Genomic DNA, 24,872 nt, shown 5'->3' with positions numbered 1-24,872 from the left:
TGGCAAATTTGCCACTGGCGCCCTGTGCTCTTCACAGATGAAAGCAGGTTCACACTGAGCACGTGACAGACGTGACAGAGTCTGGAGACGCCGTGGAGAACGTTCTGCTGCCTGCAACATCCTCCAGCATGACCGGTTTGGCAGTGGGTCAGTCATGGTGTGGGGTGGCATTTCTTTGGGGGGCCGCACAGCCCTCCATGTGCTTGCCAGAGGTAGCCTGACTGTCATTAGGTACCGAGATGAGATCCTCAGACCCCTTGTGAGACCATATGCTGGTGCGGTTGGCCCTGGGTTCCTCCTAATGCAAGACAATGCTAGACCTCATGTGGCTGGAGTGTGTCAGCAGTTCCTGCAAGAGGAAGGCATTGATGCTATGGACTGGCCCGCCCGTTCCCCAGACCTGAATCCAATTGAGCACATCTGGGACATCATGTCTCGCTCCATCCACCAACGCCACGTTGCACCACAGACTGTCCAGGAGTTGGCGGATGCTTTAGTCCAGGTCTGGGAGGAGATCCCTCAGGAGACCATCCACCACCTCATCAGGAGCATGCCCAGGCGTTGTAGGGAGGTCATACAGGCACTTGGAGGCCACACACACTACTGAGCCTCATTTTGACTTGTTTTAAGGACATTACATCAAAGTTAGATCAGCCTGTAGTGTGGTTTTCCACTTTAATTTTGAGTGTGACTCCAAATCCAGACCTCCATGGGTTGATAAATTGGATTTCCATTGATTATTTTTGTGTGATTTTGTTGTCAGCACATTCAACTATGTAAAGAAAAAAGGATTTAATAAGATTATTTCATTCATTCAGATCTAGGATGTGTTGTTTAAGTGTTCCCTTTATTTTTTGAGCAGTGTATATTCCTTTATTATTTTCCCCTAACCTTACCATCCTCTCCTAATTAGTGTAAACTAATGGACAACAACACTTAGGCTTTTACTTCCAGCTTGTACATGCTATATAAACTCAGCAAAAAAAGAATTGTTCCTTTTTCAGGACGCTGTCTTTCAAAGATAATTCGTAAAAATCCAATTAACTTCACAGATCTTCATTGTAAAGGGTTTAACACTGTTTCCAATGCATGAACAATTAATGAACATGCACCTCTGGTACGATCATTAAGAAGAGCCCGGATCTCAATCCCATTGAGCACGTCTGGGACCTGTTGGATCGGAGGTTAAGGGCTAGGGCCATTCCCCCCAGAAATGTCTGGGAACTTGCAGGTGCCTTGGTGGAAGAGTGGGGTAACATCTCACAGCAAGAACTGTCAAATCTGGTGCAGTCCATGAGAAGGAGATGCACTGCAGTACTTAATGCAGCTGGTGGCCACACCAGATACTGACTGTTACTTTTGATTTTGACCCCCTTTGTTCAGGGACACGTTATTCAATTTCTGTTAGTCGCATGTCTGTGGAACTTGTTCAGTTTATGTCTCAGTTGTTGAATCTTATGTTCATACAAATATTTACACACGTTATGTTTGCTGAAAATAAACCCAGTTGACAGTGAGAGGACATTTCTTTTTTTGCTGAGTTTACATTTTACAGACACAGTATATTTTACAATAGATGTCTTTTGTTTGTTTTTAATCCCACCCAGTAGCTAAGATGGGGAGAGGTATGTCCATAATAAAGCGTTGCTCTGCCTTCTTAACAACACTATCGACAAGGCTGTCACGTCCTGACCAGTGAAAATTGTCATTTGCCATAGTAGAATGGTCAGGGCGTGGCAGGGGGGTTGTTTTGTGTGTTTTGGGGTTTGTTTGTGTCTAGGGGAATGTGTTCTAGTTTTCATTTTCTGTGTTTTGTTTTCCAGCTTTTGCCGAGTATGGTTTCCAATCAGAGGCAGGTGTCTTTCGTTGTCTCTGATTGGAAGCCATACTTAGGCAGCCTGTTTTCCTTTGGGTTTTGTGGGTGGTTATTTTCCATTTAGTTATTGTGCCTGACGGAACTGTTTTGTCGTTTGGTTATTTTGTTTAAGTGTTCTCTTAAAATAAAGGAAGATGAGCACTATAACGCTGCGCCTTGGTCTGTTCAAAACGACGAGTGTGACAAAGGCAGGTCCTACAGGCCCTAGTTTTGTCGCACCTTGACTACTGTTGAGTCGGGTGGTCAGGTGCCACAAAAAAGTACTTCGCAAAATTGCAATTGGTTCAGAACAGGGCAGCACGACTGGCCCTTGGATGTACACAGAGAGCTAATATTAATAATATGCATGTCAATCTCTCCTGGCGTTTGACTTCATCACTCCTTGTATTTATGAGAGGTATTGACATGTTGAATGCACCGAGCTGTCTGTTTGAACTACTGGCACACAGCTCAGTGTATACAAAACACAACAAATCACGTTTTTGACTGCGCTGGGCCTTTAAGACCAATCTGCATGTTTTGAATGCTCCCTCCCACTGCTCTTGTCACATTCCAACATCTGGCACTGACTTTCAACACACCACTACTTTCAGTTGTTTATACATCATGTATAAATCATGGCCTTGGACACAGTGCTGCTAACCTTGTTTATGTAGACTTCATCCTATTTGTTTGTGTTTAGTTTCAGGTTTTCATATTCTGGTCTGTAACAAGGTTTCAGTGGGATATATCAGGTGTTAGGATAACTGTTGATTTCTGAGACAGACTGTATTGGGAATGCTTCCAAGTGGTGTGCTAGTACAGACATTGAAATGTAGCCAACTAGTTTCATTAAGTTTTAAAAAATATTCATCCATCTGTCATCTGTGAATCGTGTCACATCAGATGGCAGGTCCAGTCTGGACTAGCAGATCAGATCAGTGTAAATGTCAGCGGCAAAGATGTGGATCCTCATCCTGCCTCCAGCTGATGCAACATTCAACATTCAGTGCAGAGCAGGGATATGTTCAAAAGATAACATCAGTTTATTGTTTTTGTAAATCTAAATGCTACATTGCCATCTAATAAAATGTGCTTCAGCTAGGCTCAAACACAGCCTCCCACACTTTTTAGACATGAGTGTCACTGGCTCCTTGTAAAGTGAGTATTGATTTGTCTTGCTATAGGACATTATTCAGAACAGCTTCCTTGAACTTGCCACAAGTGCTGGATTTATTTCAATGTCTCTAAAAGCCATAGCTGTCAGCGTGTGTCCTTGCATTGTTCTTTTTTTTTACTGATTTGACAAGTTGCTTTTTGTGCCAACTCTGAGTCCTTGAAAGTTTAGTTTTAATGATGTGCTCTGCTTTGTGGCAAACTTCTATTTGACAGTCAACCCTGTGAAGCCTTTTGAAAAATGTTCAATGACACAACAGAGTTGTTACGTTAGGTTATTATTCACAGTGTTGTTAACCTGGTAATGATTTCATGTGGGTCCTGAAAAATCAAATCAAATTTTATTTGTCAGATGCTTCGTCAACAGCGGCTGTAGATTTACAGTGAAATGCTTACTTACGGGTCCCTTTGCATTGTTGGAAAAGGACCCATATGTAAGTATTTCAATGTTAGTCTTCACCTTGTTTACGTTGTTTACGCTTGATGAAGGATGGGAGTGTAACACAGAGATTATGGGCGCATTCGAGCGGAGTGCTTTTGTCAAGACCTTGACCAACGTTGGTCACTGCCTTTCAAAGTGTGTTGCTTTATGGGTATACAAATTCTCAGACTTATGACTACATGTCGACTGCATGACCTTTAGAACAACCATGTGATCATAGGTCATGAACTTTCGAGTGCAGTCGACCGGAAAGCATTGTGGGAGACAACCTTATTTTGATTTCTTGGAAGCAAAAGGCAATACATGGTCATAAATGGTTGATCATTGGTTATTATCAATACATGTTTATACATTTTAAGCATTTCGTTGGACCATGTATACCATGCTTATCCCGTACACACGACTAATAAAACTTGAAACTTGCATGTTTACTGTTTTGGGTGGATTACTATTTAGACATTAAATACATCATCCTTACATCCTTACAATCAAATTCCATAGGCCTTCATGTGATCCAAATGTCTAACACAAATAAATGAAAAATCCTACTTGCAACAATATAGCTGTAATGTTGTGTCCCGTGTTATAGCCTATCATCTGTCTTGTCTCTAATATTGGTTATTGTCGGGGATTTCTACACTGGCAATTTTAAAGGCTTAATCTGTTTCTGGGAAACTGGCCCTTAATGAGCAAGTATCCCAGACACCAGTCGTGGGGTTAATACCAAGTGCATTTGACTGCTTGAAATAGTGTTTACCTAGTAACTTATGTGAACTGATTTACATATCGTCTAATCCTTTTCATATTGTTAATCCAGTATGTAAACTGATGTACAGTACGGTACAGGGAGTGTTTTGCCCTTTATGTGATTGAATCAAATTATGTTCTTTACATGCTTACTGACAAAAGGAACATGAAGGCTGAGAATTAAAGAATTTACACTCCAGGCTGTAGTGATGCTGACACACAATCAATTACCATACAGTAAGAATCATTTATGTTTCAGTAAACATGCAAGTTTCATTTAATCAATTCTGTTACAATTCCATGTTTCACAATACACATAATAATGAGGAAGGTACAAGGGCATGAAGTAATGATAAACAGAGCATATCCCATGTGCTGCAAAAATATACTGCTCAAAAAAATAAAGGGAACACTTAAACAACGCATCCTAGATCTGAATGAAATAAATAATCTTATTAAAAACTTTTTTCTTTACATAGTTGAATGTGCTGACAACAAAATCACACAAAAATAATCAATGGAAATCCAATTTATCAACCCATGGAGGTCTGGATTTGGAGTCACACTCAAAATTAAAGTGGAAAACCACACTACAGGCTGATCCAACTTTGATGTAATGTCCTTAATACAAGTAAAAATGAGGCTCAGTAGTGTGTGTGGCCTCCAAGTGCCTGTATGACCTCCCTACAATGCCTGGGCATGCTCCTGATGAGGTGGCGGATGGTCTCCTGAGGGATCTCCTCCCAGACCTGGACTAAAGCATCCGCCAACTCCTGGACAGTCTGTGGTGCAACGTGGCGTTGGTGGATGGAGCGAGACATGATGTCCCAGATGTGCTCAATTGGATTCAGGTCTGGGGAACGGGCGGGCCAGTCCATAGCATCAATGCCTTCCTCTTGCAGGAACTGCTGACACACTCCAGCCACATGAGGTCTAGCATTGTCTTGCATTAGGAGGAACCCAGGGCCAACCGCACCAGCATATGGTCTCACAAGGGGTCTGAGGATCTCATCTCGGTACCTAATGGCAGTCAGGCTACCTCTGGCGAGCACATGGAGGGCTGTGCGGCCCCCCAAAGAAATGCCACCCCACACCATGACTGATCCACCGCCAAACCGGTCATGCTGGAGGATGTTGCAGGCAGCAGAACGTTCTCCACGGCGTCTCCAGACTGTCACGTCTGTCACATGTGCTCAGTGTGAACCTGCTTTCATCTGTGAAGAGCACAGGGCGCCAGTGGCGAATTTGCCAAACGTCCTGCACGGTGTTGGGCTGTAAGCACAACCCCCACCTGTGGATGTCGGGCCCTCATACCACCCTCATGGAGTCTGTTTCTGACCGTTTGAGCAGACACATGCACATTTGTGGCCCGCTGGAGGTCATTTTGCAGTGCTCCTCCTGCTCCTCCTTGCACAAAGGCGGAGGTAGCGGTCCTGCTGCTGGGTTGTTGCCCTCCTACGACCTCCTCCACGTCTCCTGATGTACTGGCCTGTCTCCTGTTAGCGCCTCCATGCTCTGGACACTACGCTGACAGACACAGCAAACCTTCTTGCCACAGCTCGCATTGATGTGCCTTCCTGGATGAGCTGCACTACCTGAGCCACTTGTGTGGGTTGTAGACTCCGTCTCATGCTACCACTAGAGTGAAAGCACCACCAGCATTCAAAAGTGACCAAAACATCAGCCAGGAAGCATAGGAACTGAGAAGTGGTCTGTGGTTACCACCTGCAGAACCACTCCTTTATTGGGGGTGTCTTGCTAATTGCCTATAATTTCCACCTGTTGTCTATTCCATTTGCACAACAGCATGTGAAATGTATTGTCAATCAGTGTTGCTTCCTAAGTGGACAGTTTGATTTCACAGAAGTGTGATTGACTTGGAGTTACATTGTGTTGTTTAAGTGTTCCCTTTATTTTTTTGAGCAGTGTATATACAGTGGAAGTCGGAAGTTTACATACACGTAGCCAAATACATTTAAACTCAGTTTTTCTAAATTCCTGATATTTAATCTGTGTAAAAATTCCCTGTCTTAGGTCAGTTAGGATAACCACTTTATTTTAAGAATGTGAAATGTCAGAATAATAGTAGAGAGAATTATTTCTTTCAGTTTTAATTTCTTTCATCACATTCCCAGTGGGTCAGAAGTTTACATACACTCAATTAGTATTTGGTAGCATTGCCTTTAAATTGTTTAACATGGGTCAAACGTTTTGGGTAGCCTTCCACAAGCTTCCCACTGTCACGTCTTTTGTAGGTATTGGACCAAGGCGCAGCGGGTTGAGTGCTCACAGTTACTTTATTAAATACGAAAACAAGAAACCAAGAAAACGTACGAACGAACAGGATGCAGGCTAAACACAAATCTTTGTAACAACAACTACCCACAATACCCCATATAAAACAACCCCTATACATAGGACCTTCAATCAGAGGCAACGAGCAACAGCTGCCTCCAATTGAAGGTCAAATCAAAAAACTAAACATAGACGTAAACAACCTAGAACTAACATAGAATACACTAACCTAGAACCTAAACCTAAAACCCCGGTACACTCTAAACCAACACCCCTCCCCAAAACACATATCCCCAAAAAAACCGAAACACTCTAAACAAATACCCCTTCTACATAAACACATAATATAACAAACCCCTAAATACCCCCTGCCACGTCCTGACCAAACTACAATAACAAATAAGCCCTTTACTGGTCAGGACGTGACACCCACAATAAGTTGGGTGAATTTTGGCCCATTCCTCCTGACAGAGCTGGTGTAACTGAGTCAGGTTTGTAGGCCTCCTTGCCCACACATGCTTTTTCAGTTCTGCCCACACATGTTCTATAGCATTGAGGTCAGGGCTTTGTGATGGTCACTCCAATACCTTGACTTTGTTGTCCTTAAGCCATTTTGCCACAACTTTGGAAGTATGCTTGGGGTCATTGTCCATTTGGAAGACCCATTTACAACCAGGCTTTAACTTCCTGACTGATGTCTTGAGATGTTGCTTCAATATATGCACATATTTTTCCCCCCTCATGATGCCATCTATTTTGTGAATTGCACCAGTCCCTCCTGCAGCAAAGCACCCACACAACATGATGCTGCCACCAATGTGCTTCACGGTTTGGATGGTGTTCTTCAGCTTGCAAGCCTCCCCCTTTTTCCTCCAAACATAACAATGGTCATTATGGCCAAACAGTTCTATTTTTGTTTCATCAGACCAGAGGACATTTCTCCAAAAAGTATGATCTTTGTCCCCATGTGCAGTTGCAAACCGTAGTCTGGTTTTTTATGGCAGTTTAGGACCGGTGCTTCTTCCATGCTGAGCGGTCTTTCAGGTTATGTCGATATAGGACTCATTTTACTGTGGATATAGATACTTTTGCACCCGTTTCGACCAGCATCTTGACAAGGTCATTTGCTGTTGTTCTGGGATTGATTTGCACTTTTCGCACCAAAGTACATTCATCTCTAGGAGACAGAACGTGTCTCCTTCCTGAGCGGTATGACGGCTGCATGGTCCCATGGTGTTTATACTTGCGTACTATTGTTTGTACAGATGAACGTGGTACCTTCAGGCGTTTGGAAATTGCTCCCAAGGATGAACCAGACTTGTGGAGGTCTACAATTTTTTTCTGAGGTGTTCGCTGATTTCTTTTGATTTTCCCATGATGTCAAGCAAAGAGGCACTGAGTTTGAAGGTAGGCCTTGAAATACATCCACAGGTATACCTCCAATTGACTCAAATGATGTCAATTAGCCTATCAGGAGCTTCTAAAGCCATGACATCATTTTCTGGAATTTTCCAAGCTGTTTAAAGGCACAGTCAACTTAGTGTATGTACACTTCTGACCCACTGGAATTGTGATGCAGTGAATTATAAATGAAATAATCTGTCTGTAAACAATTGTTGGAAAAATTACTTGTCATGCACAAAGTAGATGTCCTAACTGACTTACCAAAACTATAGTTTGCCAACAAGACATTTGTGGAGTGGTTGAAAAACGAGTTTTAATGACTCCAACCTAAGTGTATGCAAACTTCCGACTTCAACTGTATACAGTGTATTTTTATTTACCAAAACATATATGGGAGATTGGAAATGATGCAGACAATTATATTGATGGAATCTACAATCTATGTGCACTATTAAAGCTGATCTACCCCCTAAAAGAAAGATAAAAAGAAAATGGGGATAAATGATGCTCCATGTAAAATCGTTGAGATATTCAAAGATGAGGCATGTAGAGCAATTGTCTCACCTCCATCCATTGTGGCGTAGGTAGCTGAAGGCCCCGTCTATGATGCTGGCAGTGAACTGGCCTCCCGTGATGAACAGTGTGTTTACTGTCACCAGCTGGCCTCTCAGGTGGGGGGGAGACGTCTCAGCTATGTACACTGGCACCGTCATGGACGCAATACCTACTCATGTGGGATGGGGCAGAGGAATAGGGAAGACACGATGAGGAGTGTAGAACCGGACAGTGTAAGTTGAAGATGCCCCTAGACACTAATCTCGGATCAGTTTAGCATTGGGGGAGGGGAAGCTCATACTAGATCTGCATCCTTAAACCTTGACCGTACTGTATAAGTGCAAATTCAGCTTTTATGATCAGTTCAGTTCACTGGTTTACCTAATTCAATAACAATGGTATAGGGTCTGAGTTAGGCATGAAACCACATATCCTCTCCACAACCAAGTGGAATCTGATTGTCCTCAGCCACATCTCTCATCTAGAGAACCTGACCAATCAAAACACTCAACCACAGAGCTGCTGCACCAATCACACACTAGCCATTAGGGCACTAAAGAGCTCTCATCATTGTGCACAACATCAGTCATGTCTGACAGACTGAACAACATCAACCACAACATCAGTCCTCTCTGAAACCAGATCTACAACATATATCTTAAGTGCATCCACTACATCAGAGATACTGTAGCCTATACAGCATGTAAGTCAGTGTTGTTGTCAGCTGCTGCAGCCACAGACCATGCCAAAATGACTACATATTTACACTGACTGCTAGAACAAACAACATGTGTTTGCCCGGATTCATCAGACAAGGGCCGTGACATCACCGCTCTGCTCTGCGCCACACCGATAAGGGACTATTAATAGCACTCAGAGTGCACTGCTTCCTGTCTCTCCTCCAGTTGCCCGGCAGACGACGTAGCTACCTGTTACCATGGGAACCGCTTGCTTCGCCATGCAACCTTGCCGTTATACGACACCGGCTGGGGTTAATCAATATCTCGGAGACACGAGACGTTTTAATGGCATTTTATTCTTCTTCTTTTTTTACCCAGGAGTGAGGGCTGGAGGGATGGGTCTGACTGTTAAAGGGGCCCTAGGGGCCCTAGGGTTCTAGTGGCCCTAGGGTTGTCGTTCATACGGTACACACCTGAGGTGACCAACCCTAGAGGTGTGGTTGATTGAGTTGCCAACTACACTTGTAGAGTTACTAGGTGTGCAGATTTTTGCTCCAGCCCTGCAGTAGCCTAACACACCTGATTCAGCTGATCATGGTCCAGACTCAGAGTGAGGTCCTTGATTAGTTTACTATTTCAGTCAGGTGTGTTAATGCAGGGCTGGAGCAAAAGCATGCATACCCGTCGCTCCAGTGGGTAACACCGCCAACTAGAGCTGAGCATGCTTCAACATTGATAAAGGGTTCAACTCTGTTTGCTCTTCTGTCAAAGGCTGCTCCTCTACATATCACATTTTACATGTTAGTCATTTTATTTTCATCATACACATGCAGAGAGCAGAACAAATAACTGAACCAAACACGTGGTCGTGAATGGAGTTAAGAGTATTGGAGCGTTTATTATGTTGGAAAGTTTTTAATGTGGATTAAAATAAAGGAGAGAGAGATGCCGAGAGAGAGAGAGAGGCAGAAAGAGAGAGACAGACAGCTAGAGAGAGAGTGAATGTTTTTGGGATGTTATCCTAATGTTAGATAAAACCCTAATGCAGGACATACACTACACGATTTGGGCACAAATTTGGCACATTTTTGCCATCCTAAACAAATGTTCATGGTCGGGGTGAAATCCTATGAACTTGGTATAGGATCAGTACGTCGGGACACGCCTAGTTTGAGCGGATGAGGGACGCATGGATGATGGCTGTTGAGTTTTCCAGACCCCTGTTGGATGTCCCGATAATTTTCTGACATCAGAAATGTTGGTTGTGCACCTTGCAGTATGAGAAGTGCTATTGGGCAGGGACCACTGCCAAAAGCCAATGAGCACTCAGCATGTGAGACCAAAACAATAACGGTGAAGTGGACAGCAACAACAACACACCATGTGGACCGAGGTGACGGAAGACAGATTGGTGGAGCTGTGGACAGAACGCAACTGTCTTTTCAATATTACCTCTGAGTCCTACCGTGACAGAAACCAAGAAGATAATTTCATATCATCATTTAAAGTCAATATTCTGAGATCCCGTCTCTTTTTTTATGTTTCTGCACATAATAACGTGCACAGTAATAAAGCAGCTCACCGTTTGCGTGTTGGCATTTTTTTCCTACAACAACTGAGAAATGCAGTGCAAGATCAATTAGTGAATCACCGTGTAATGTGAGCACCACCGTCCTGTGGTTGAGGATGGACGGAATGAAAGATTTGGGACAAGGAAATCTGGAAATGTGATCACATCCAAGTTGTTAAGATTTTAGAAGTTGTGTAGTGTATGCCCAGAATAACTACAACTTCATGTAAATCTTAGCTAATGTTCAAGGAATGTTCCCGGTTTGCAGGGCGGATTCTGAGAGAGTGGTAGAGCCCTAGCCCTCCTTTCCTCCCCATCACTCCCTCCTTCTCTTGTATTCAGCGACAGCCTTTGGTCAGTCCTTCTGGTCTCCCTAGGCCTCTACTCAGTTCTCAGACCCATGTGGAGTCCACCAGCACCAAGACTCTCACAACCACGGCCACAGTCACAGCCATCCATTATAATGACCTCTCCTTTCAGGACCAAGGACAGCGGCACACACTATCCTGAACGAACTAGCATCATGTGTCAAAGGCTTTCTATTTATAGTAAGTAGTCACCATGTGGAAGTCATGGATGTCACAATGTGGGTTTCAATGGAGGACTAGCAGCACTCTCTATAATACAAAAAGTGCATGGTACTGCAGTAGGGGTCATGGATTTTCAGGATCAGACTGAAATATCCCATCCACAGGAAGAAAATAGTATTTTATTTCACCTTTATATTATCAAGGAGTCATACTGAGACCAAGGTCTCTTTTACAGATGAGCCCTGAATTACATAAATTACAGAAAATACACACATCAAAATATCAATACAAAATGCAAGCAGAAAGAAAACGCGGTAAGAAAATACAAACACATTCATCAGTAATAAGGTCCTCAATCAGCTTTCTGAATTCACCTAGAGGTACCAGAACATCACATTCATCAGTAATAAGGTCCTCAATCAGCTTTCTGAATTCACCTAGAGGTACCAGAACATCACATTCATCAGTAATAAGGTCCTCAATCAGCTTTCTGAATTCACCTAGAGGTACCAGAACATCACATTCATCAGTAATAAGGTCCTCAATCAGCTTTCTGAATTCACCTAGAGGCACCAGAACATCACATTCATCAGTAATAAGGTCCTCAATCAGCTTTCTGAATTCACCTAGAGGCACCAGAACATCACATTCATCAGTAATAAGGTCCTCAATCAGCTTTCTGAATTCACCTAGAGGTACCAGAACATCACATTCATCAGTAATAAGGTCCTCAATCAGCTTTCTGAATTCACCTAGAGGTACCAGAACATCACATTCATCAGTAATAAGGTCCTCAATCAGCTTTCTGAATTCACCTAGAGGTACCAGAACATCACATTCATCAGTAATAAGGTCCTCAATCAGCTTTCTGAATTCACCTAGAGGTACCAGAACATCACATTCATCAGTAATAAGGTCCTCAATCAGCTTTCTGAATTCACCTAGAGGTACCAGAACATCACATTCATCAGTAATAAGGTCCTCAATCAGCTTTCTGAATTCACCTAGAGGCACCAGAACATCACATTCATCAGTAATAAGGTCCTCAATCAGCTTTCTGAATTCACCTAGAGGCACCAGAACATCACATTCATCAGTAATTAAGGTCCTCAATCAGCTTTCTGAATTCACCTAGAGGCACCAGAACATCACATTCATCAGTAATAAGGTCCTCAATCAGCTTTCTGAATTCACCTAGAGGCACCAGAACATCACATTCATCAGTAATAAGGTCCTCAATCAGCTTTCTGAATTCACCTAGAGGCACCAGAACATCACATTCATCAGTAATAAGGTCCTCAATCAGCTTTCTGAATTCACCTAGAGGCACCAGAACATCACATTCATCAGTAATAAGGTCCTCAATCAGCTTTCTGAATTCACCTAGAGGTACCAGAACATCACATTCATCAGTAATAAGGTCCTCAATCAGCTTTCTGAATTCACCTAGAGGTACCAGAACATCACATTCATCAGTAATAAGGTCCTCAATCAGCTTTCTGAATTCACCTAGAGGTACCAGAACATCACATTCATCAGTAATAAGGTCCTCAATCAGCTTTCTGAATTCACCTAGAGGCACCAGAACATCACATTCATCAGTAATAAGGTCCTTAATCAGCTTTCTGAATTCACCTAGAGGCACCAGAACATCACATTCATCAGTAATTAAGGTCCTCAATCAGCTTTCTGAATTCACCTAGAGGCACCAGAACATCACATTCATCAGTAATAAGGTCCTCAATCAGCTTTCTGAATTCACCTAGAGGCACCAGAACATCACATTCATCAGTAATAAGGTCCTCAATCAGCTTTCTGAATTCACCTAGAGGCACCAGAACATCACATTCATCAGTAATAAGGTCCTCAATCAGCTTTCTGAATTCACCTAGAGGCACCAGACCATGACATTCATCAGTAATAAGGTCCTCAATCAACTTTCTGAATTCACCTAGAGGCACCAGAACATCACATTCATCTGTAATAAGGTCCTCAATCAGCTTTCTGAATTCACCTAGAGGCACCACATCACATTTAAGAACATTTTGAAGATTGTTCCACAAATAAGGTGCAAGACAACTAAAAGCTGATTTACATAACTCAGTAGAGACCAAGGGAGTTTCCAGAGTTAGCCATCCCTGAGATGGGGTGTGCTAACATTATGTCTAAAGTTTAGTAATTCTGTTAGGTACAGTGAGAATTGTTGTAAAAGGGCTTTATAAATGAAAACATAGCAATGTATTGTGCAATGTAACCTATGTGACATCAAAGAGGGCCAACCAACTTTCTGGTAGAGAATGCAGTGATGAGTACTAAAATTGTTGCCGTAATAAAGTGCAATGCTCTATGATGAACCGCATCTAACGGCTTTAATGAAGTGGCAGCTGCGTTCATATAGATGATGTGGCCATAGTCTAGGAACGATAGGAACGTTGACTGAATAATCTGCTTTCTACTATTTAGCGAGAGGTAGGACCTATTTCTATAGTGGAAAATCATTTTTATTCTCAGCTTCTTAACTAACACATCAATATGCTTAAATCATCAAACTTATTTGTATGCGCTCTAGGGAACAACATATACTTAGTTTTACCTGCATTCAGTACTAATTTCAGGTCAATAAAGTTTTTCTGTAAAGCAATGAAGTCAGACTGTAGTTCAGATAGAGCCTGGTCAATCGTGGGGCCAATAGCATACACAACAGCATCATCGGCATACAAGTGCAGGTTAACATTTTTTACAGACAAGTCAATATTGTTAATGTAAACAGAAAAATGTACAGGACTCGACCCCTACAGGACATCTTTCGTAATATCCACAAAACCTGATTTAACACCATCATTAGATTGAGTTCTATCTGTCAAGTCATTTTTAAATCAGTTACGATATGTTATGATTGAGATCAAATTAGGACATTGACTTCAATGTTGTTGGTCAATAAATACCTGTCTGTCCATAATAAAACTGACAATATCATTCAATAGAAACAGATCATCATCATTCTGTGCCTTATAGACATACCACAGAACAAGCATGCATCCCAAATGGCAGCCTAATCCCTATTTAGTTCACCATTGACTAGAGCCCTATAGGCCCTGGTCAAAAGTAGTGCACTATGAAGGGAATATGGTGCCATTTGGGACTCTGCACAGTTCTCCAATGTGTTCACCTAAAGGTCAACTCCCCAATAATTGCCCCAAGATGGTGAGATGAACCAAACCCCAGGCTTGTGTTAAAGGCCAGTCAAAGGTACGCATTTCTGCCTCCTCCTGACAAACGGCAAGAATGACCTTCCCTCAGAAATGCTAAGCAATTAAAGTTATGACGAGCCCAGCCTGCCGTCATGTAAATGTGATTGGACGTGTGACAGGGTACGCTCGGAATACAGTGGGGTCCGAAATTATTGACACACTTGATAAAGATGAGCAAAAATGACTGTATAAAATACGGAGGTACAGTACCAGTCAAAAGTTTCAAGGGTTTTTCTTTATTTTTACTATTTACTACATTGTAGAATAATAGTGAAGACATCAAAACTATAAAATAACACATATGGAATCATATAGTAACCAAGAAAGTGTTAAACAAATCAAAATACATTTTATATTTGAGATTCTTCAAAGTAGAATAACAGCTTTGCACACTCTTGGCATTCTTCAACCAGCTTCACCTGGAATGCTTCCCACATATGCTGAGCACTTGTTGGCTGCTTTTCCTTCACTCTGCGATCCAACTCATCCCAAACCATCTCAATTGGGTTGAGGTTGGGTAATTGTGGAGGACAGGTAACTTTATGCAGCACTCTATCACTCTCCTTCTTGGTCAAATACCCCTTACACAGCCTGGAGGTGTGTTGGGTCATTGTCCTGTTGAAAAACAAATGATAGTCCCACTAAGCGCAAACCAGATGAGATGGCGTATCGCTGCAGAATGATGTGGTGGCCATGCTGCTTAAGTGTGCCTTGAATTCTAAATAAACCACTGACAGTATCCCCAGCAAAGTACTCCCACACTATCACACCTCTTCCTCCATGCTTCACGGTGGCAACCACACATGAGGAGATCATCCGTTCACCTACTCTGCGTCTCACAAAGACACAGCGGTTGGAACTTAGAATCTCAAATTTGGACTCATTTCCACCAGTTTAATGTCCATTGCTCGTGTTTTGTGGTGGATGAATCAGAATTAGTTGGGTAACATAGATAATTAAGATGTTTTATTAGTATAATATGCTTATGTGAGATACTTGTCAATAGAAAGTGTCCTTTGGACTCTGGTGTTGACAGTTGCACGTTTCCCTTAGCTGGGGCTCAGTCACTTGGGGCCCAGAGAGGGGAGAGGTCAGACTTGTTTTTTACATGTTGCTATGCAGAATATCAGCAAGGGAGGAGGACAGAATGAAACATTGTCTTCATATGTGCATGTGTCTTTACCTATTCTTAAACCATGTGAAGGGATGGCGTGATTAATGGGGAACCAATTATTTGTCTCCACAATGTCTGTGCGCTCCCCTTAGTGAGCTTGTCCAGGAGTGGGGTCAAGAGGGTGTTTGCTTGAGATGGGAGTATCTAGAGTTGACAAATGATATATGCCATTGGATGAAATGGTGTTTTTGTTCTATGAAGTACCAGGGACAAGATTAGAACCTCGTCATTAGGGATCAAACTGAACCATAATTTATAGCGAATGCTATCTGGCTGTGGATACTCCTCTCTAAAGTAAACAGTCTTTCTTTGTGAACCGTTCCTAAATGTCTGTGGTTTGTCATGTCAAAGGGGGGTGGATATTTGCTATAAAATATCTCAGTAGCCATTGTGATGGGACCTTCCTTTTTCAATGGTTCATTCGAGAGAGTGCATTATTGAAGGTCAAGTGCTTTTGCAAAATATCTTCATTATTAAATATGTAGTTTAACTCAGACTGGTGTGTTTGTAACTCTCCTCATTTGGTAAAGCAGAAATTAGCCACCACAGTTTCTCGGCCCAAACAAGTCTCTTCTTCTTATTGGTGTCCTTTAGTACTGGTTTCTTTGCAGCAATTCGACCATGAAGGCCTGATTCAAGCGGTCTCCTCTGAACAGTTGATGTTGAGATGTGTCTGTTACTTGAACTCTGTGAAGCATTTATTTGGGCTGCAATTTCTGAGGTGCAGTTAACTCTACTGAACTTATCCTCTGCAGCTTCCTTTCCTGTGGTGGTCCTCATGAGAGCCAGTTTCATCATAGCACTTGATGGGTTTTGCAACTGCACTTGAAGAAACTTTCACTGTTCTTGAAATGTTCTGGATTGACTGACGTTCATCTCTTAAAGTAATGATAGGCAGTCGTTTCTTTTAGCTTATTTGAGCTGTTCTTGCCATAACATGGACTAGGCCTTTTACCAAATAGGGCTATCTTCTGTATACCACCCTACCTTGTCACAACACAACGGATTGGCTCAAACACATTTAGAAGGAAAAAAATTCTACAAATTAACTTTTAAGAAGGTACACCTGTTAATGTAAATGCATTCAAGGTCACAACCTCATGAAGCTGGTTGAGAGAATACCAAAAGTGTGCAATGCTGTCATCAAGGCAAAGCTGTGGCTACTTTGAAGAATCTCAAGTATAAAATATATTTTGATTTGTTTAACACTTTTTTGGTTACTACATGATTCCATATGTGTTATTTCATAGTTTTGATGTCTTCACTATTATTCTACAATGTAGATAATAGTAAAAATAAAGAAAAACTGTTGAACTGTATGTTGTATGCTAAAGAAAAAGGGAAATTATATTATGTTATATTAATACAATTTCTGAGAGAAATTAACAAGTAATAATTGTTTTTCTCACACCCCTGTTTTCAAAACCTTTCAATACCTTAACCTTTTGAGGATAACGACATGAATCCTTTTTCTAAAATGGGAGGGATCTTAAACCATTTCTCCATACAGAATCCTTCCAGATCCTTGATATCCATGTGGGAGCAAAATAGCTCCATAGCATCAAAGGTCCACCACTATTTTTTACAATAGGTTTGCAGCCTTATGCTTATGCATTCTCAATTCAAAGCCGAAACCACCACTGATGTGTGTGGCCAAAGAGCTCTATTTTCATGTCATCTGACCAAGGCACCGGTTCCAATCCAAGTGACAGTGCTGTTTGGCAAACTCTAGGCATTTACATTTGTTGGATGAGATGAAAATAGAGCTCTTTAGCCACACACACCAGTGGTGGGTTTGGCATCAAAATGAGTAATGCATGAGAGGCAAATGTAACCCGTGTGACCCGATCAATTAACTATTTCGATGGCCGGATAAACTGCTTCTTTCAATCTTTGGAAAATACTAACAATTACATTTGTTTTGGAAGATTGATGTGTCTGAGGGGTAATATTGAGCGAGAAGAGAGTGAGAGTCTACTGTGTCTGTGTGTGTGTGTGTGTGTGTGTGTGTGTGTGTGTGTGTGTGTGTGTGTGTGTGTGTGTGTGTGTGTGTGTGTGTGTGTGTGTGTGTGTGTGTGTGTGTGTGTGTGTGTTTAGGTGCGTGAGAACGTGTGTGTGTGAGAGAGAGCAGTTTTTGAAAGATAAAAGGCTGATTCATATTTACACAGGCTTACTCTCTGGGTCTATTAATTGGTGTCCAAAACAAAAACAAAGACTGGCTAATCACTATGACTAGCACACTCAAACAGCAAAAACACACAAAGCATAGCACCCTTCGTCCATTCCTCCACTTGTTGTGCTCAATGAAGCCAAGAATTAAGACAAGGCTTAACAGTGATGACTTCCAAGCATGGCACACTAAAAGTAGTGAAAACCACTACATGATTTTAATGCCCAAAGTAACTCCATATTATGAACATTATTCTACTAAGCATGACACGCCAATCTTCAATTCCAATCAAAGGCAACATCAAGACTACGAGTCACGCAGAGGTTGCTATAAATACCTTTGGTACATCGAATTTTCATTGAATGCCAAACAGTGTGAAATCATTCAAAAGCCTACTTACTACCTCCAAAAATACCATAGGCCTAGGCACTGCAGTCAGATATCAGTAACCCTGACAACAAGCCAGTCTCAAAGTAGTGGGATGAAGCTAGCAACTTCTAGTTTGATTATTGCTTTGGTATATGGCTTAATAAAGTATTGACTTTAAGTTTAACCTACATAGATTTTGGGCAATATAACCCATCACATTCACAACTAGGTAGGCCCGCCCACAAGGATACTATTGACACACAGGTCTCACTTATTTTTCATGTTAGATGACTCAATAGCCTAAGAAGTAAACTTTTTCAGTTTTGTATTAGGTTTGCCAATCAAAACACTGTAGCCTACAAGGCATGTGCTGTCATGCTTGCACGTTAGTTGCCCTCTGATGATGGTAGCCTAAATTGTCTGAGTGTAATAAACTAGGCTTACCCATACACAGATAACCTCATCCCTAGTCTAGGTGAACGAGATTAGCCTGAAGTGAAGAGTAAATTCAACAACTTTCTGAGGACAGTGGAAGTTGATAAAGGAGCTTCTTTATTGTTAAAAGTAAAACATACGCATTTTGGTCCTTGACCTTCATCAAGATTTAACTAATCTCTCACTGACAGACTAAATCTTAGGTTCTGGCCTTCTGTGTTGGTTGTACAGATGAAAAAGGAAGAGGCTTTTCTATATTTCAAAACGGCCTCATATAGGCTCAGGGACCAATCACAATAGGACACAACACATGATGTGATTGGTTGCAGAAATCTGACCAATAGCATTTAGGCCCTATAGCTAAACGCCTCCTCTAATATTCTATATGTAAAACCCTGAAAACCCCAGGGGCATCTTACCCCTTTAAGGTTGGGATTTTGTTTCTAGCATTAATGTAAGCACATTTCAGGTGAATCTGGAGGTTATAAATCATACAATATCTTAAACTGCAGAAATAAATCATACTATAGCTTTAGAAACGTTGATTTTGAGTAGGAATGTGAGTTAGCTAGTTAGTTAACATGAGCTAGCATCTGTTGGGATTTAAGAGAATGTGCAGGTGATGTAAAAATAATAATAATTAAAAAAAATGTAGGCTTACATTAAAACCTCATCAAAGGTTAATAGTGAGATGTGCAATGCCATTTTGTTTCAATATTTGATTGGTCTAATAAAATATAACTATCTTTCTGGAGTCAATTACTAAAAAGTGACTAAATAAAACGGATTAAATGGATTTTCAGAGGGCCTCTTGCTCCATAGGGAGGGGCATCTTGCCCCAATAGTTGGGCAAGACACCCCTTTTATAGAATTTGTATTTTAATAACTAAAAAAGTTGTCAACCTTGTCCATTTATTTTCTGTTTCCACATTCTTAACAAAGTTCGTTTTTTGTGTGTCAGCGATTACATTTTTGTTACCCTACCTGTAAACAGGTCATCTCATCCCCAGGCTAATTGTCTTGTGAACGAGATAAGTAAACAAGTGAAAAGTTGCAGAAACTAAGGAGACACCTTACCAAGTCCAAGCCCGACAATGAGACGTCCGACCAGGAGAACCTCCTTATCGGGAGCTACGCTAAGCACTATTCCCCCAGATGTGAAGGTAAAACTAGCCAGGAGGATGCAGACCCTGCGCCCGAAAACTCCGTTCAAGAACCCGCCGGCCAACGCGGACAGCGCGGCTGCAGCCACAGTACTAGAGATCAGAACCTCCTGCCATAGGGCGCTGAGATTCATCTCCCTCTTGAGCAGGAGCATCGCTCCCGAGATTACCCCGGTGTCATAGCCGAACAGAAAGCCACCCAGCGCGGAGAACGCGGCCAGAACATAAACAAACGCAGGTGTGACATCTTGCTGGAACTGTTTACGCGCCTCTCTCTCCAGGTCCCCGGTGGAGGTGGCGGTAGCGGCATTGGCAGGGACAGCCTGGCTGTTGATGCTCGCGTTGGACGGAGCTTTGATGAGGCTCCGCTCTCCATCGTTCACCTTCTTCCTCCTCTCACCCATCAGGTTGCTCATACTACGAAGACTATAGTCATTGTCGCTCGATTTTCGGGACATAAGGGAAACAAACGCACCCACGAAATGTTCACAGGACTGTAGTTTTTTGGTGAGTTAGTTAAGAGTAAGAGTCGTTTGTTGTCCCCAGTCGAGCAAATGTGGTCCAAAAACCGTTAATTATTGACCATTCAAGTTGACAGAAGTTGGTCTGTACCCGTGGTCACAGGCTACAGAAGTGTCATCGCAGTGGTACTGATGAGGGCTTCTCTCTCTCTCTCTCTCTCTCTCTTTATTTTTTTGGAGCCGAAGAAGCTAAGGCAAGGAGGAGAGTTGGTGTGTTCGTCATTGCCAGCGTCGCTCTGACGTAAAGGTATTGCTCTCCTGCAAGCTGCCATCTAGGCACTGGCCGTGTTCCAGATAATTAAAATGACTGTAGGTGTCTGACTGATTTACAAATCACCTTGCATCATAAATAACGACTCGTTATTAGTTGTAGATCAGTCAGTCCATCACAATTTACCAATGATACATTGCGGTTTTGATCGTCTCGTACACTGCCATAATCATGTTTTCAATTCAATATGTTTGGCAATATTTTTTTTAAGCCTATGTAGGGCAATGTCTACAAAATGGATTTAGATGTGATTGTAGGATATTTCTGGTATCATAGCATTCCGTTTTTTTTATTCTATTCCGCTTGTTTATACTTTAGGCTACATTTCCACAATATTATAAATCATTAGCCTATATAATGTTGTCTTTCAGTAATCCAGTGATATTGTCTCGTCCAACTATTTGAAATAGAAAGATGTGCAATGTGGAAATAATATCCCCCTACACCTGTAATATCCCCATCACTTGCCCATTTGCTTTTCTCCTCCGCAAATGCAATGAAGTTGTGCCCTCTTCAGGGCAAACCTCAATATTTCAATTATATGAATTGAAGTGCTTGTTACAGTGTAGAGTGGTTTACCGTATGCAGGTGGTGGGGATATGCCCTGACATTTAAACAACTCAGTTTTTTCCCTTTTGATTGTAATTTTGTGGGACCTGTTTTATGTTTCATAATGTCCAGTCGGTGGAAGATTTATCAACACAAGCATGATGATAGTTCGAATCACTGTGAGTGTGTAAACGTCAATATAGTGGTTCAATATCGAACTCTTCCTGGCTAATATTTGTGTGGCACAAATTATTTCACTTTTCAACGGTTTAAGTTACAGAATATTACGACCCAATTCCTGAAAGCTACCAGTCTAACACATATGTGCCTTCTGTTTCCCTCCCTGGTACTCACAAGGACTTGTTAGAAGGGAGTGTGATGAAAAAATGCACCCAATGACTGAGGGAAATCAATTCAAAGCATACTTCCTTCAGACTTCCTTCAAATGTCAACAGTGAAGAGACGACTTCGGGATGCTGGCCTTCTAGGCAGAGTTCCTCTGTCCAGTGTCTGTGTTCTTTTGCCCATCTTAATCTTTTCTTTTTATTGGCCAGTCTGAGATATGTTTTTTTTCTGTGCAACTCTGCCTAGAAGGCCAGCATCCTGGAGTCGCCTCTTCACTGTTGACGTTGAGACTGGTGTTTGCGGGTACTATTTAATAAAGCTGCCAGTTGATGACTTGTGAGGTGTCTGTTTCTCAAACTAGACATTCTAATGTACTTGTCCTCTTGCTCAGTTGTGCACCGGGGCCTCCCACTCTTCTTTCTATTCTGGTTAGAGCCAGTTTGCGTTGTTCTGTGAAGGGAGTAGTACACAGCGTTGTACGAGATCTTCAGTTTCTTGGAAATTTCTCACATGGAATTGACTTTATTTCTCAGAACAAGAAAAGACTGATGAGTTTCAGAAGAAAGGACTTTGTTTCTAGCCATTTTGAGCCTGTAATCGAACCCACAAATGCTGATGCTCCAGATACTCAACTAGTCTAAAGAAGGACAGTTTTATTGCTTCTTTAATCAGAACAACAGTTTTCAGCTGTGCTCACATAATTACAAAAGGGTTTTCTAATGATCAATTAGCTTTTTAAAATGATGAACTTTGATTAGCTAACACAACGTGCCATTGGAACACAGGAGTGGTGGTTGCTGACAATGGGCCTCTGTACGCCTATGTAGATATTCCATAAAAAATCTGCCGTTTCCAGCTACAATGGTCATTTACAACATTAACATTGTCTACACTGTACTTCTGATCAATTTGACCCCAAACTCACGCCACTCCTCTCAGGATCCTTCCCCCTTGACCCATCTTCCTCTACTTTTTTCACTGCCTTTGCATTTGAACAACTTCTGCACTACTCAAACTCTGGAAACCTCAACCTGCCCTTCTGCACACTTCTCACACCTAGGAACCTCCCTCCTACACACTGCTGCCTCATGCCCATAAGCTTGACACCTGTAACAATGTAATGTATTCGCCACAAAAGCTTGTACAGGATAACTTATATATCCTAACATCACTTTGTCGGGCAAAGACTCAACATCAAAACTCAAAAGAACAGAAAATGACTCTTCTGTTTCACCACTCTCGCCACCCTGTCTGTGTCGCACCAAATGACGAGCATCACAAACACCGAGAATATTCCCCTTCAGTTGGTCAACTTCTAAATTTATTGCAACCCCAGTAATCACTCCTTTCAGTGGCACCCTATTCTTGAAAGCGAAACAATTCAAATGACTAGCCCCCATTCATTTAACGCCAAGCGCCTTCTCCATCTGACCAGCACAAACATAAACAATAATTATAAGACCACTTCTGGTTACCCTCACCGATTCCACAGTAGCCAACTCTGTTTTCACCCACCCTGAAACCACAAATGGATCAGCCAAAAGGCAAGGGTCCACTTTTTCCAAAAACTTCACTCCTACTGTCACAGACTCATCTTTATCCAGACCCTCGGTGCAAGCCTCAGGCTCAGAGAACTTCACCACACCTACCACCTCCGATACTTCTCCCTCATTCACGTCCATTTCTCCTGTCTTCAGCTCACTCTGCTTACACTTTCTACTGTTCTTCTTTAACAAACTATCTCCCTTTTTTCCACCATTTTTAACTGACTCAAGCTCACCGTCTTCCTCCCTCTCTCTCTTAGACCTCCTCTGCCTCTCTTTTTCCCTCCATTCCTCCTCCGTATTCCAAGTATAAGTCTCCTTATGATAATACTGCACTTCTCCTGACATACATCTTGTTCTTGCCTTGTCAAGGGACGCCATTTAACCGGCTGTCACAATCTCCATGCAATCACCACAAAACCCAACGGGATGTCTCTCATTTGTATCTGGAAGTAGCTAGCAAGTTAGCTAGTTAGCTTGGGTACTTGACTGCTGTTGTGAGGCCAGAGCACTCGGATCAACCTTACTCCTCGGCCAGAGCATCCAATGTGCACTCCGAGAGCAAAACGCTCTAAATTTATGAATGGACAATCTGACAAAGCTCTGAATTTTCGAAAGCCCAGAGAGCACTCAGAGCGCACTCTGGTACTCCAGATTGAATTTACAAACACTCCCTACAGTATGTGTCTCTAGTGCACGCAGTAGGTCTTCTATGATTGGCTACTTGTACCCACACACGTCTTGTCATAGCACCTGATGGGTTTTGCGACTGAACTTGAAGAAACTTTCACTGTTCTTGAAATGTTCTGGATTGACTGACGTTCATTTCTTAAAGTAATGATGGACTGCCATTACTCTTAGCTTATTGGAGCTGTCCTTGCCATAATATGGACTAGGTCTTTTACCAAATAGGGCTACTTTCTGTATTTCCCCCCTACCTTGTCACTACACAACTGATTGTCTCAAACGCATTTAGAAGGAAAGAAATTCCACAAATGAACTTTTAAGAAGGCACAACTGTTAATTCAAATGCATTCCTGGTGACTACCTCATGAAGCTGTTTGAGAGAATGCCAAGAGTATGCAAAGCTGTCATCATGGCAAAGAGTGGCTATTTGAAGAATCTCAAATATGAAATACATTTTGATTTGTTTAACACTTTTTTTGGTTACTACATGATTCTGTGTGTTATTTTATAGTGTTGATGTCTTCACTATTATTCTACAATGTAGAAAATAGTAAAAAAATAAAGAAAAACCCTTGAATAAGCAGGTGTTCTAAAACCTTTGACCGGTAGTGTACATAGTAAAAATGAATGAAAACCATTTAATGTTAGGATTAGGCATAAGGTTAGCAGTGTTTTTTAGGTTAGGGTTAGGTTTAAAATCAGACTTTATGACTTTGTGGCTGTCAGCTAGTGACTACCATGCAGGGCTGCCTCCAGTACATGACTCTTCCCAATAATTGCCAACCTGATGAAAAGTGTTCTTTCATCTGTCATGCGTGTGTTGAAGTTTGTTGTTTTTATCCATTGCAGGGAGCCCCCACCACAAATGGATCAGGTAACTACAGCCCCATGATGTTCCTATACAGTGTCTCATCCTCTAGAGAAAAGCAGAAAAGCATCCTGCTGTGTATAATATCTCAACAGATCCTTATTGATGTTACTATCCTCTATAATGGGATGATTAACTATATCCAGCACAATCTTTCAATTATTTAATCTTTCATTGACTGATTAACTATTAATGCTTTGAATACAGTGGGCTAATAAAGTCCCAGTACTTGACCAAACAATGTGATTTTGTGATAAATGGATATTGTGTA

At 41.8% G+C, this 24,872-nt stretch overlaps 1 protein-coding gene across 1 annotated transcript in view; it reads right to left on the bottom strand.

Annotated features, from left to right (window-relative positions):
• LOC115180327 (proton myo-inositol cotransporter) overlaps positions 1-20,497 on the bottom strand; it is a 76,906-nt gene extending 56,409 nt beyond the window's left edge. Inside the window, exons 1-2 of the mRNA XM_029742337.1 lie at positions 19,731-20,497; positions 8,484-8,643 (exon numbers count right to left, since the gene is read on the bottom strand). Coding sequence (XP_029598197.1) covers positions 8,484-8,643; positions 19,731-20,274 — 704 coding nt within the window. The 5' untranslated portion in view covers positions 20,275-20,497. The remainder of the gene's footprint in view (positions 1-8,483; positions 8,644-19,730) is intronic.
• Between the last annotated feature and the right edge of the window lie 4,375 nt (positions 20,498-24,872).

This window comes from Salmo trutta, chromosome 40, assembly GCF_901001165.1.
Source record: "Salmo trutta chromosome 40, fSalTru1.1, whole genome shotgun sequence".
NCBI classification, from domain to species: domain Eukaryota; kingdom Metazoa; phylum Chordata; class Actinopteri; order Salmoniformes; family Salmonidae; genus Salmo; species Salmo trutta.
Note: the sequence above shows the minus strand (reverse complement) of the source record. Positions and strands in the feature narration are given on the sequence as shown.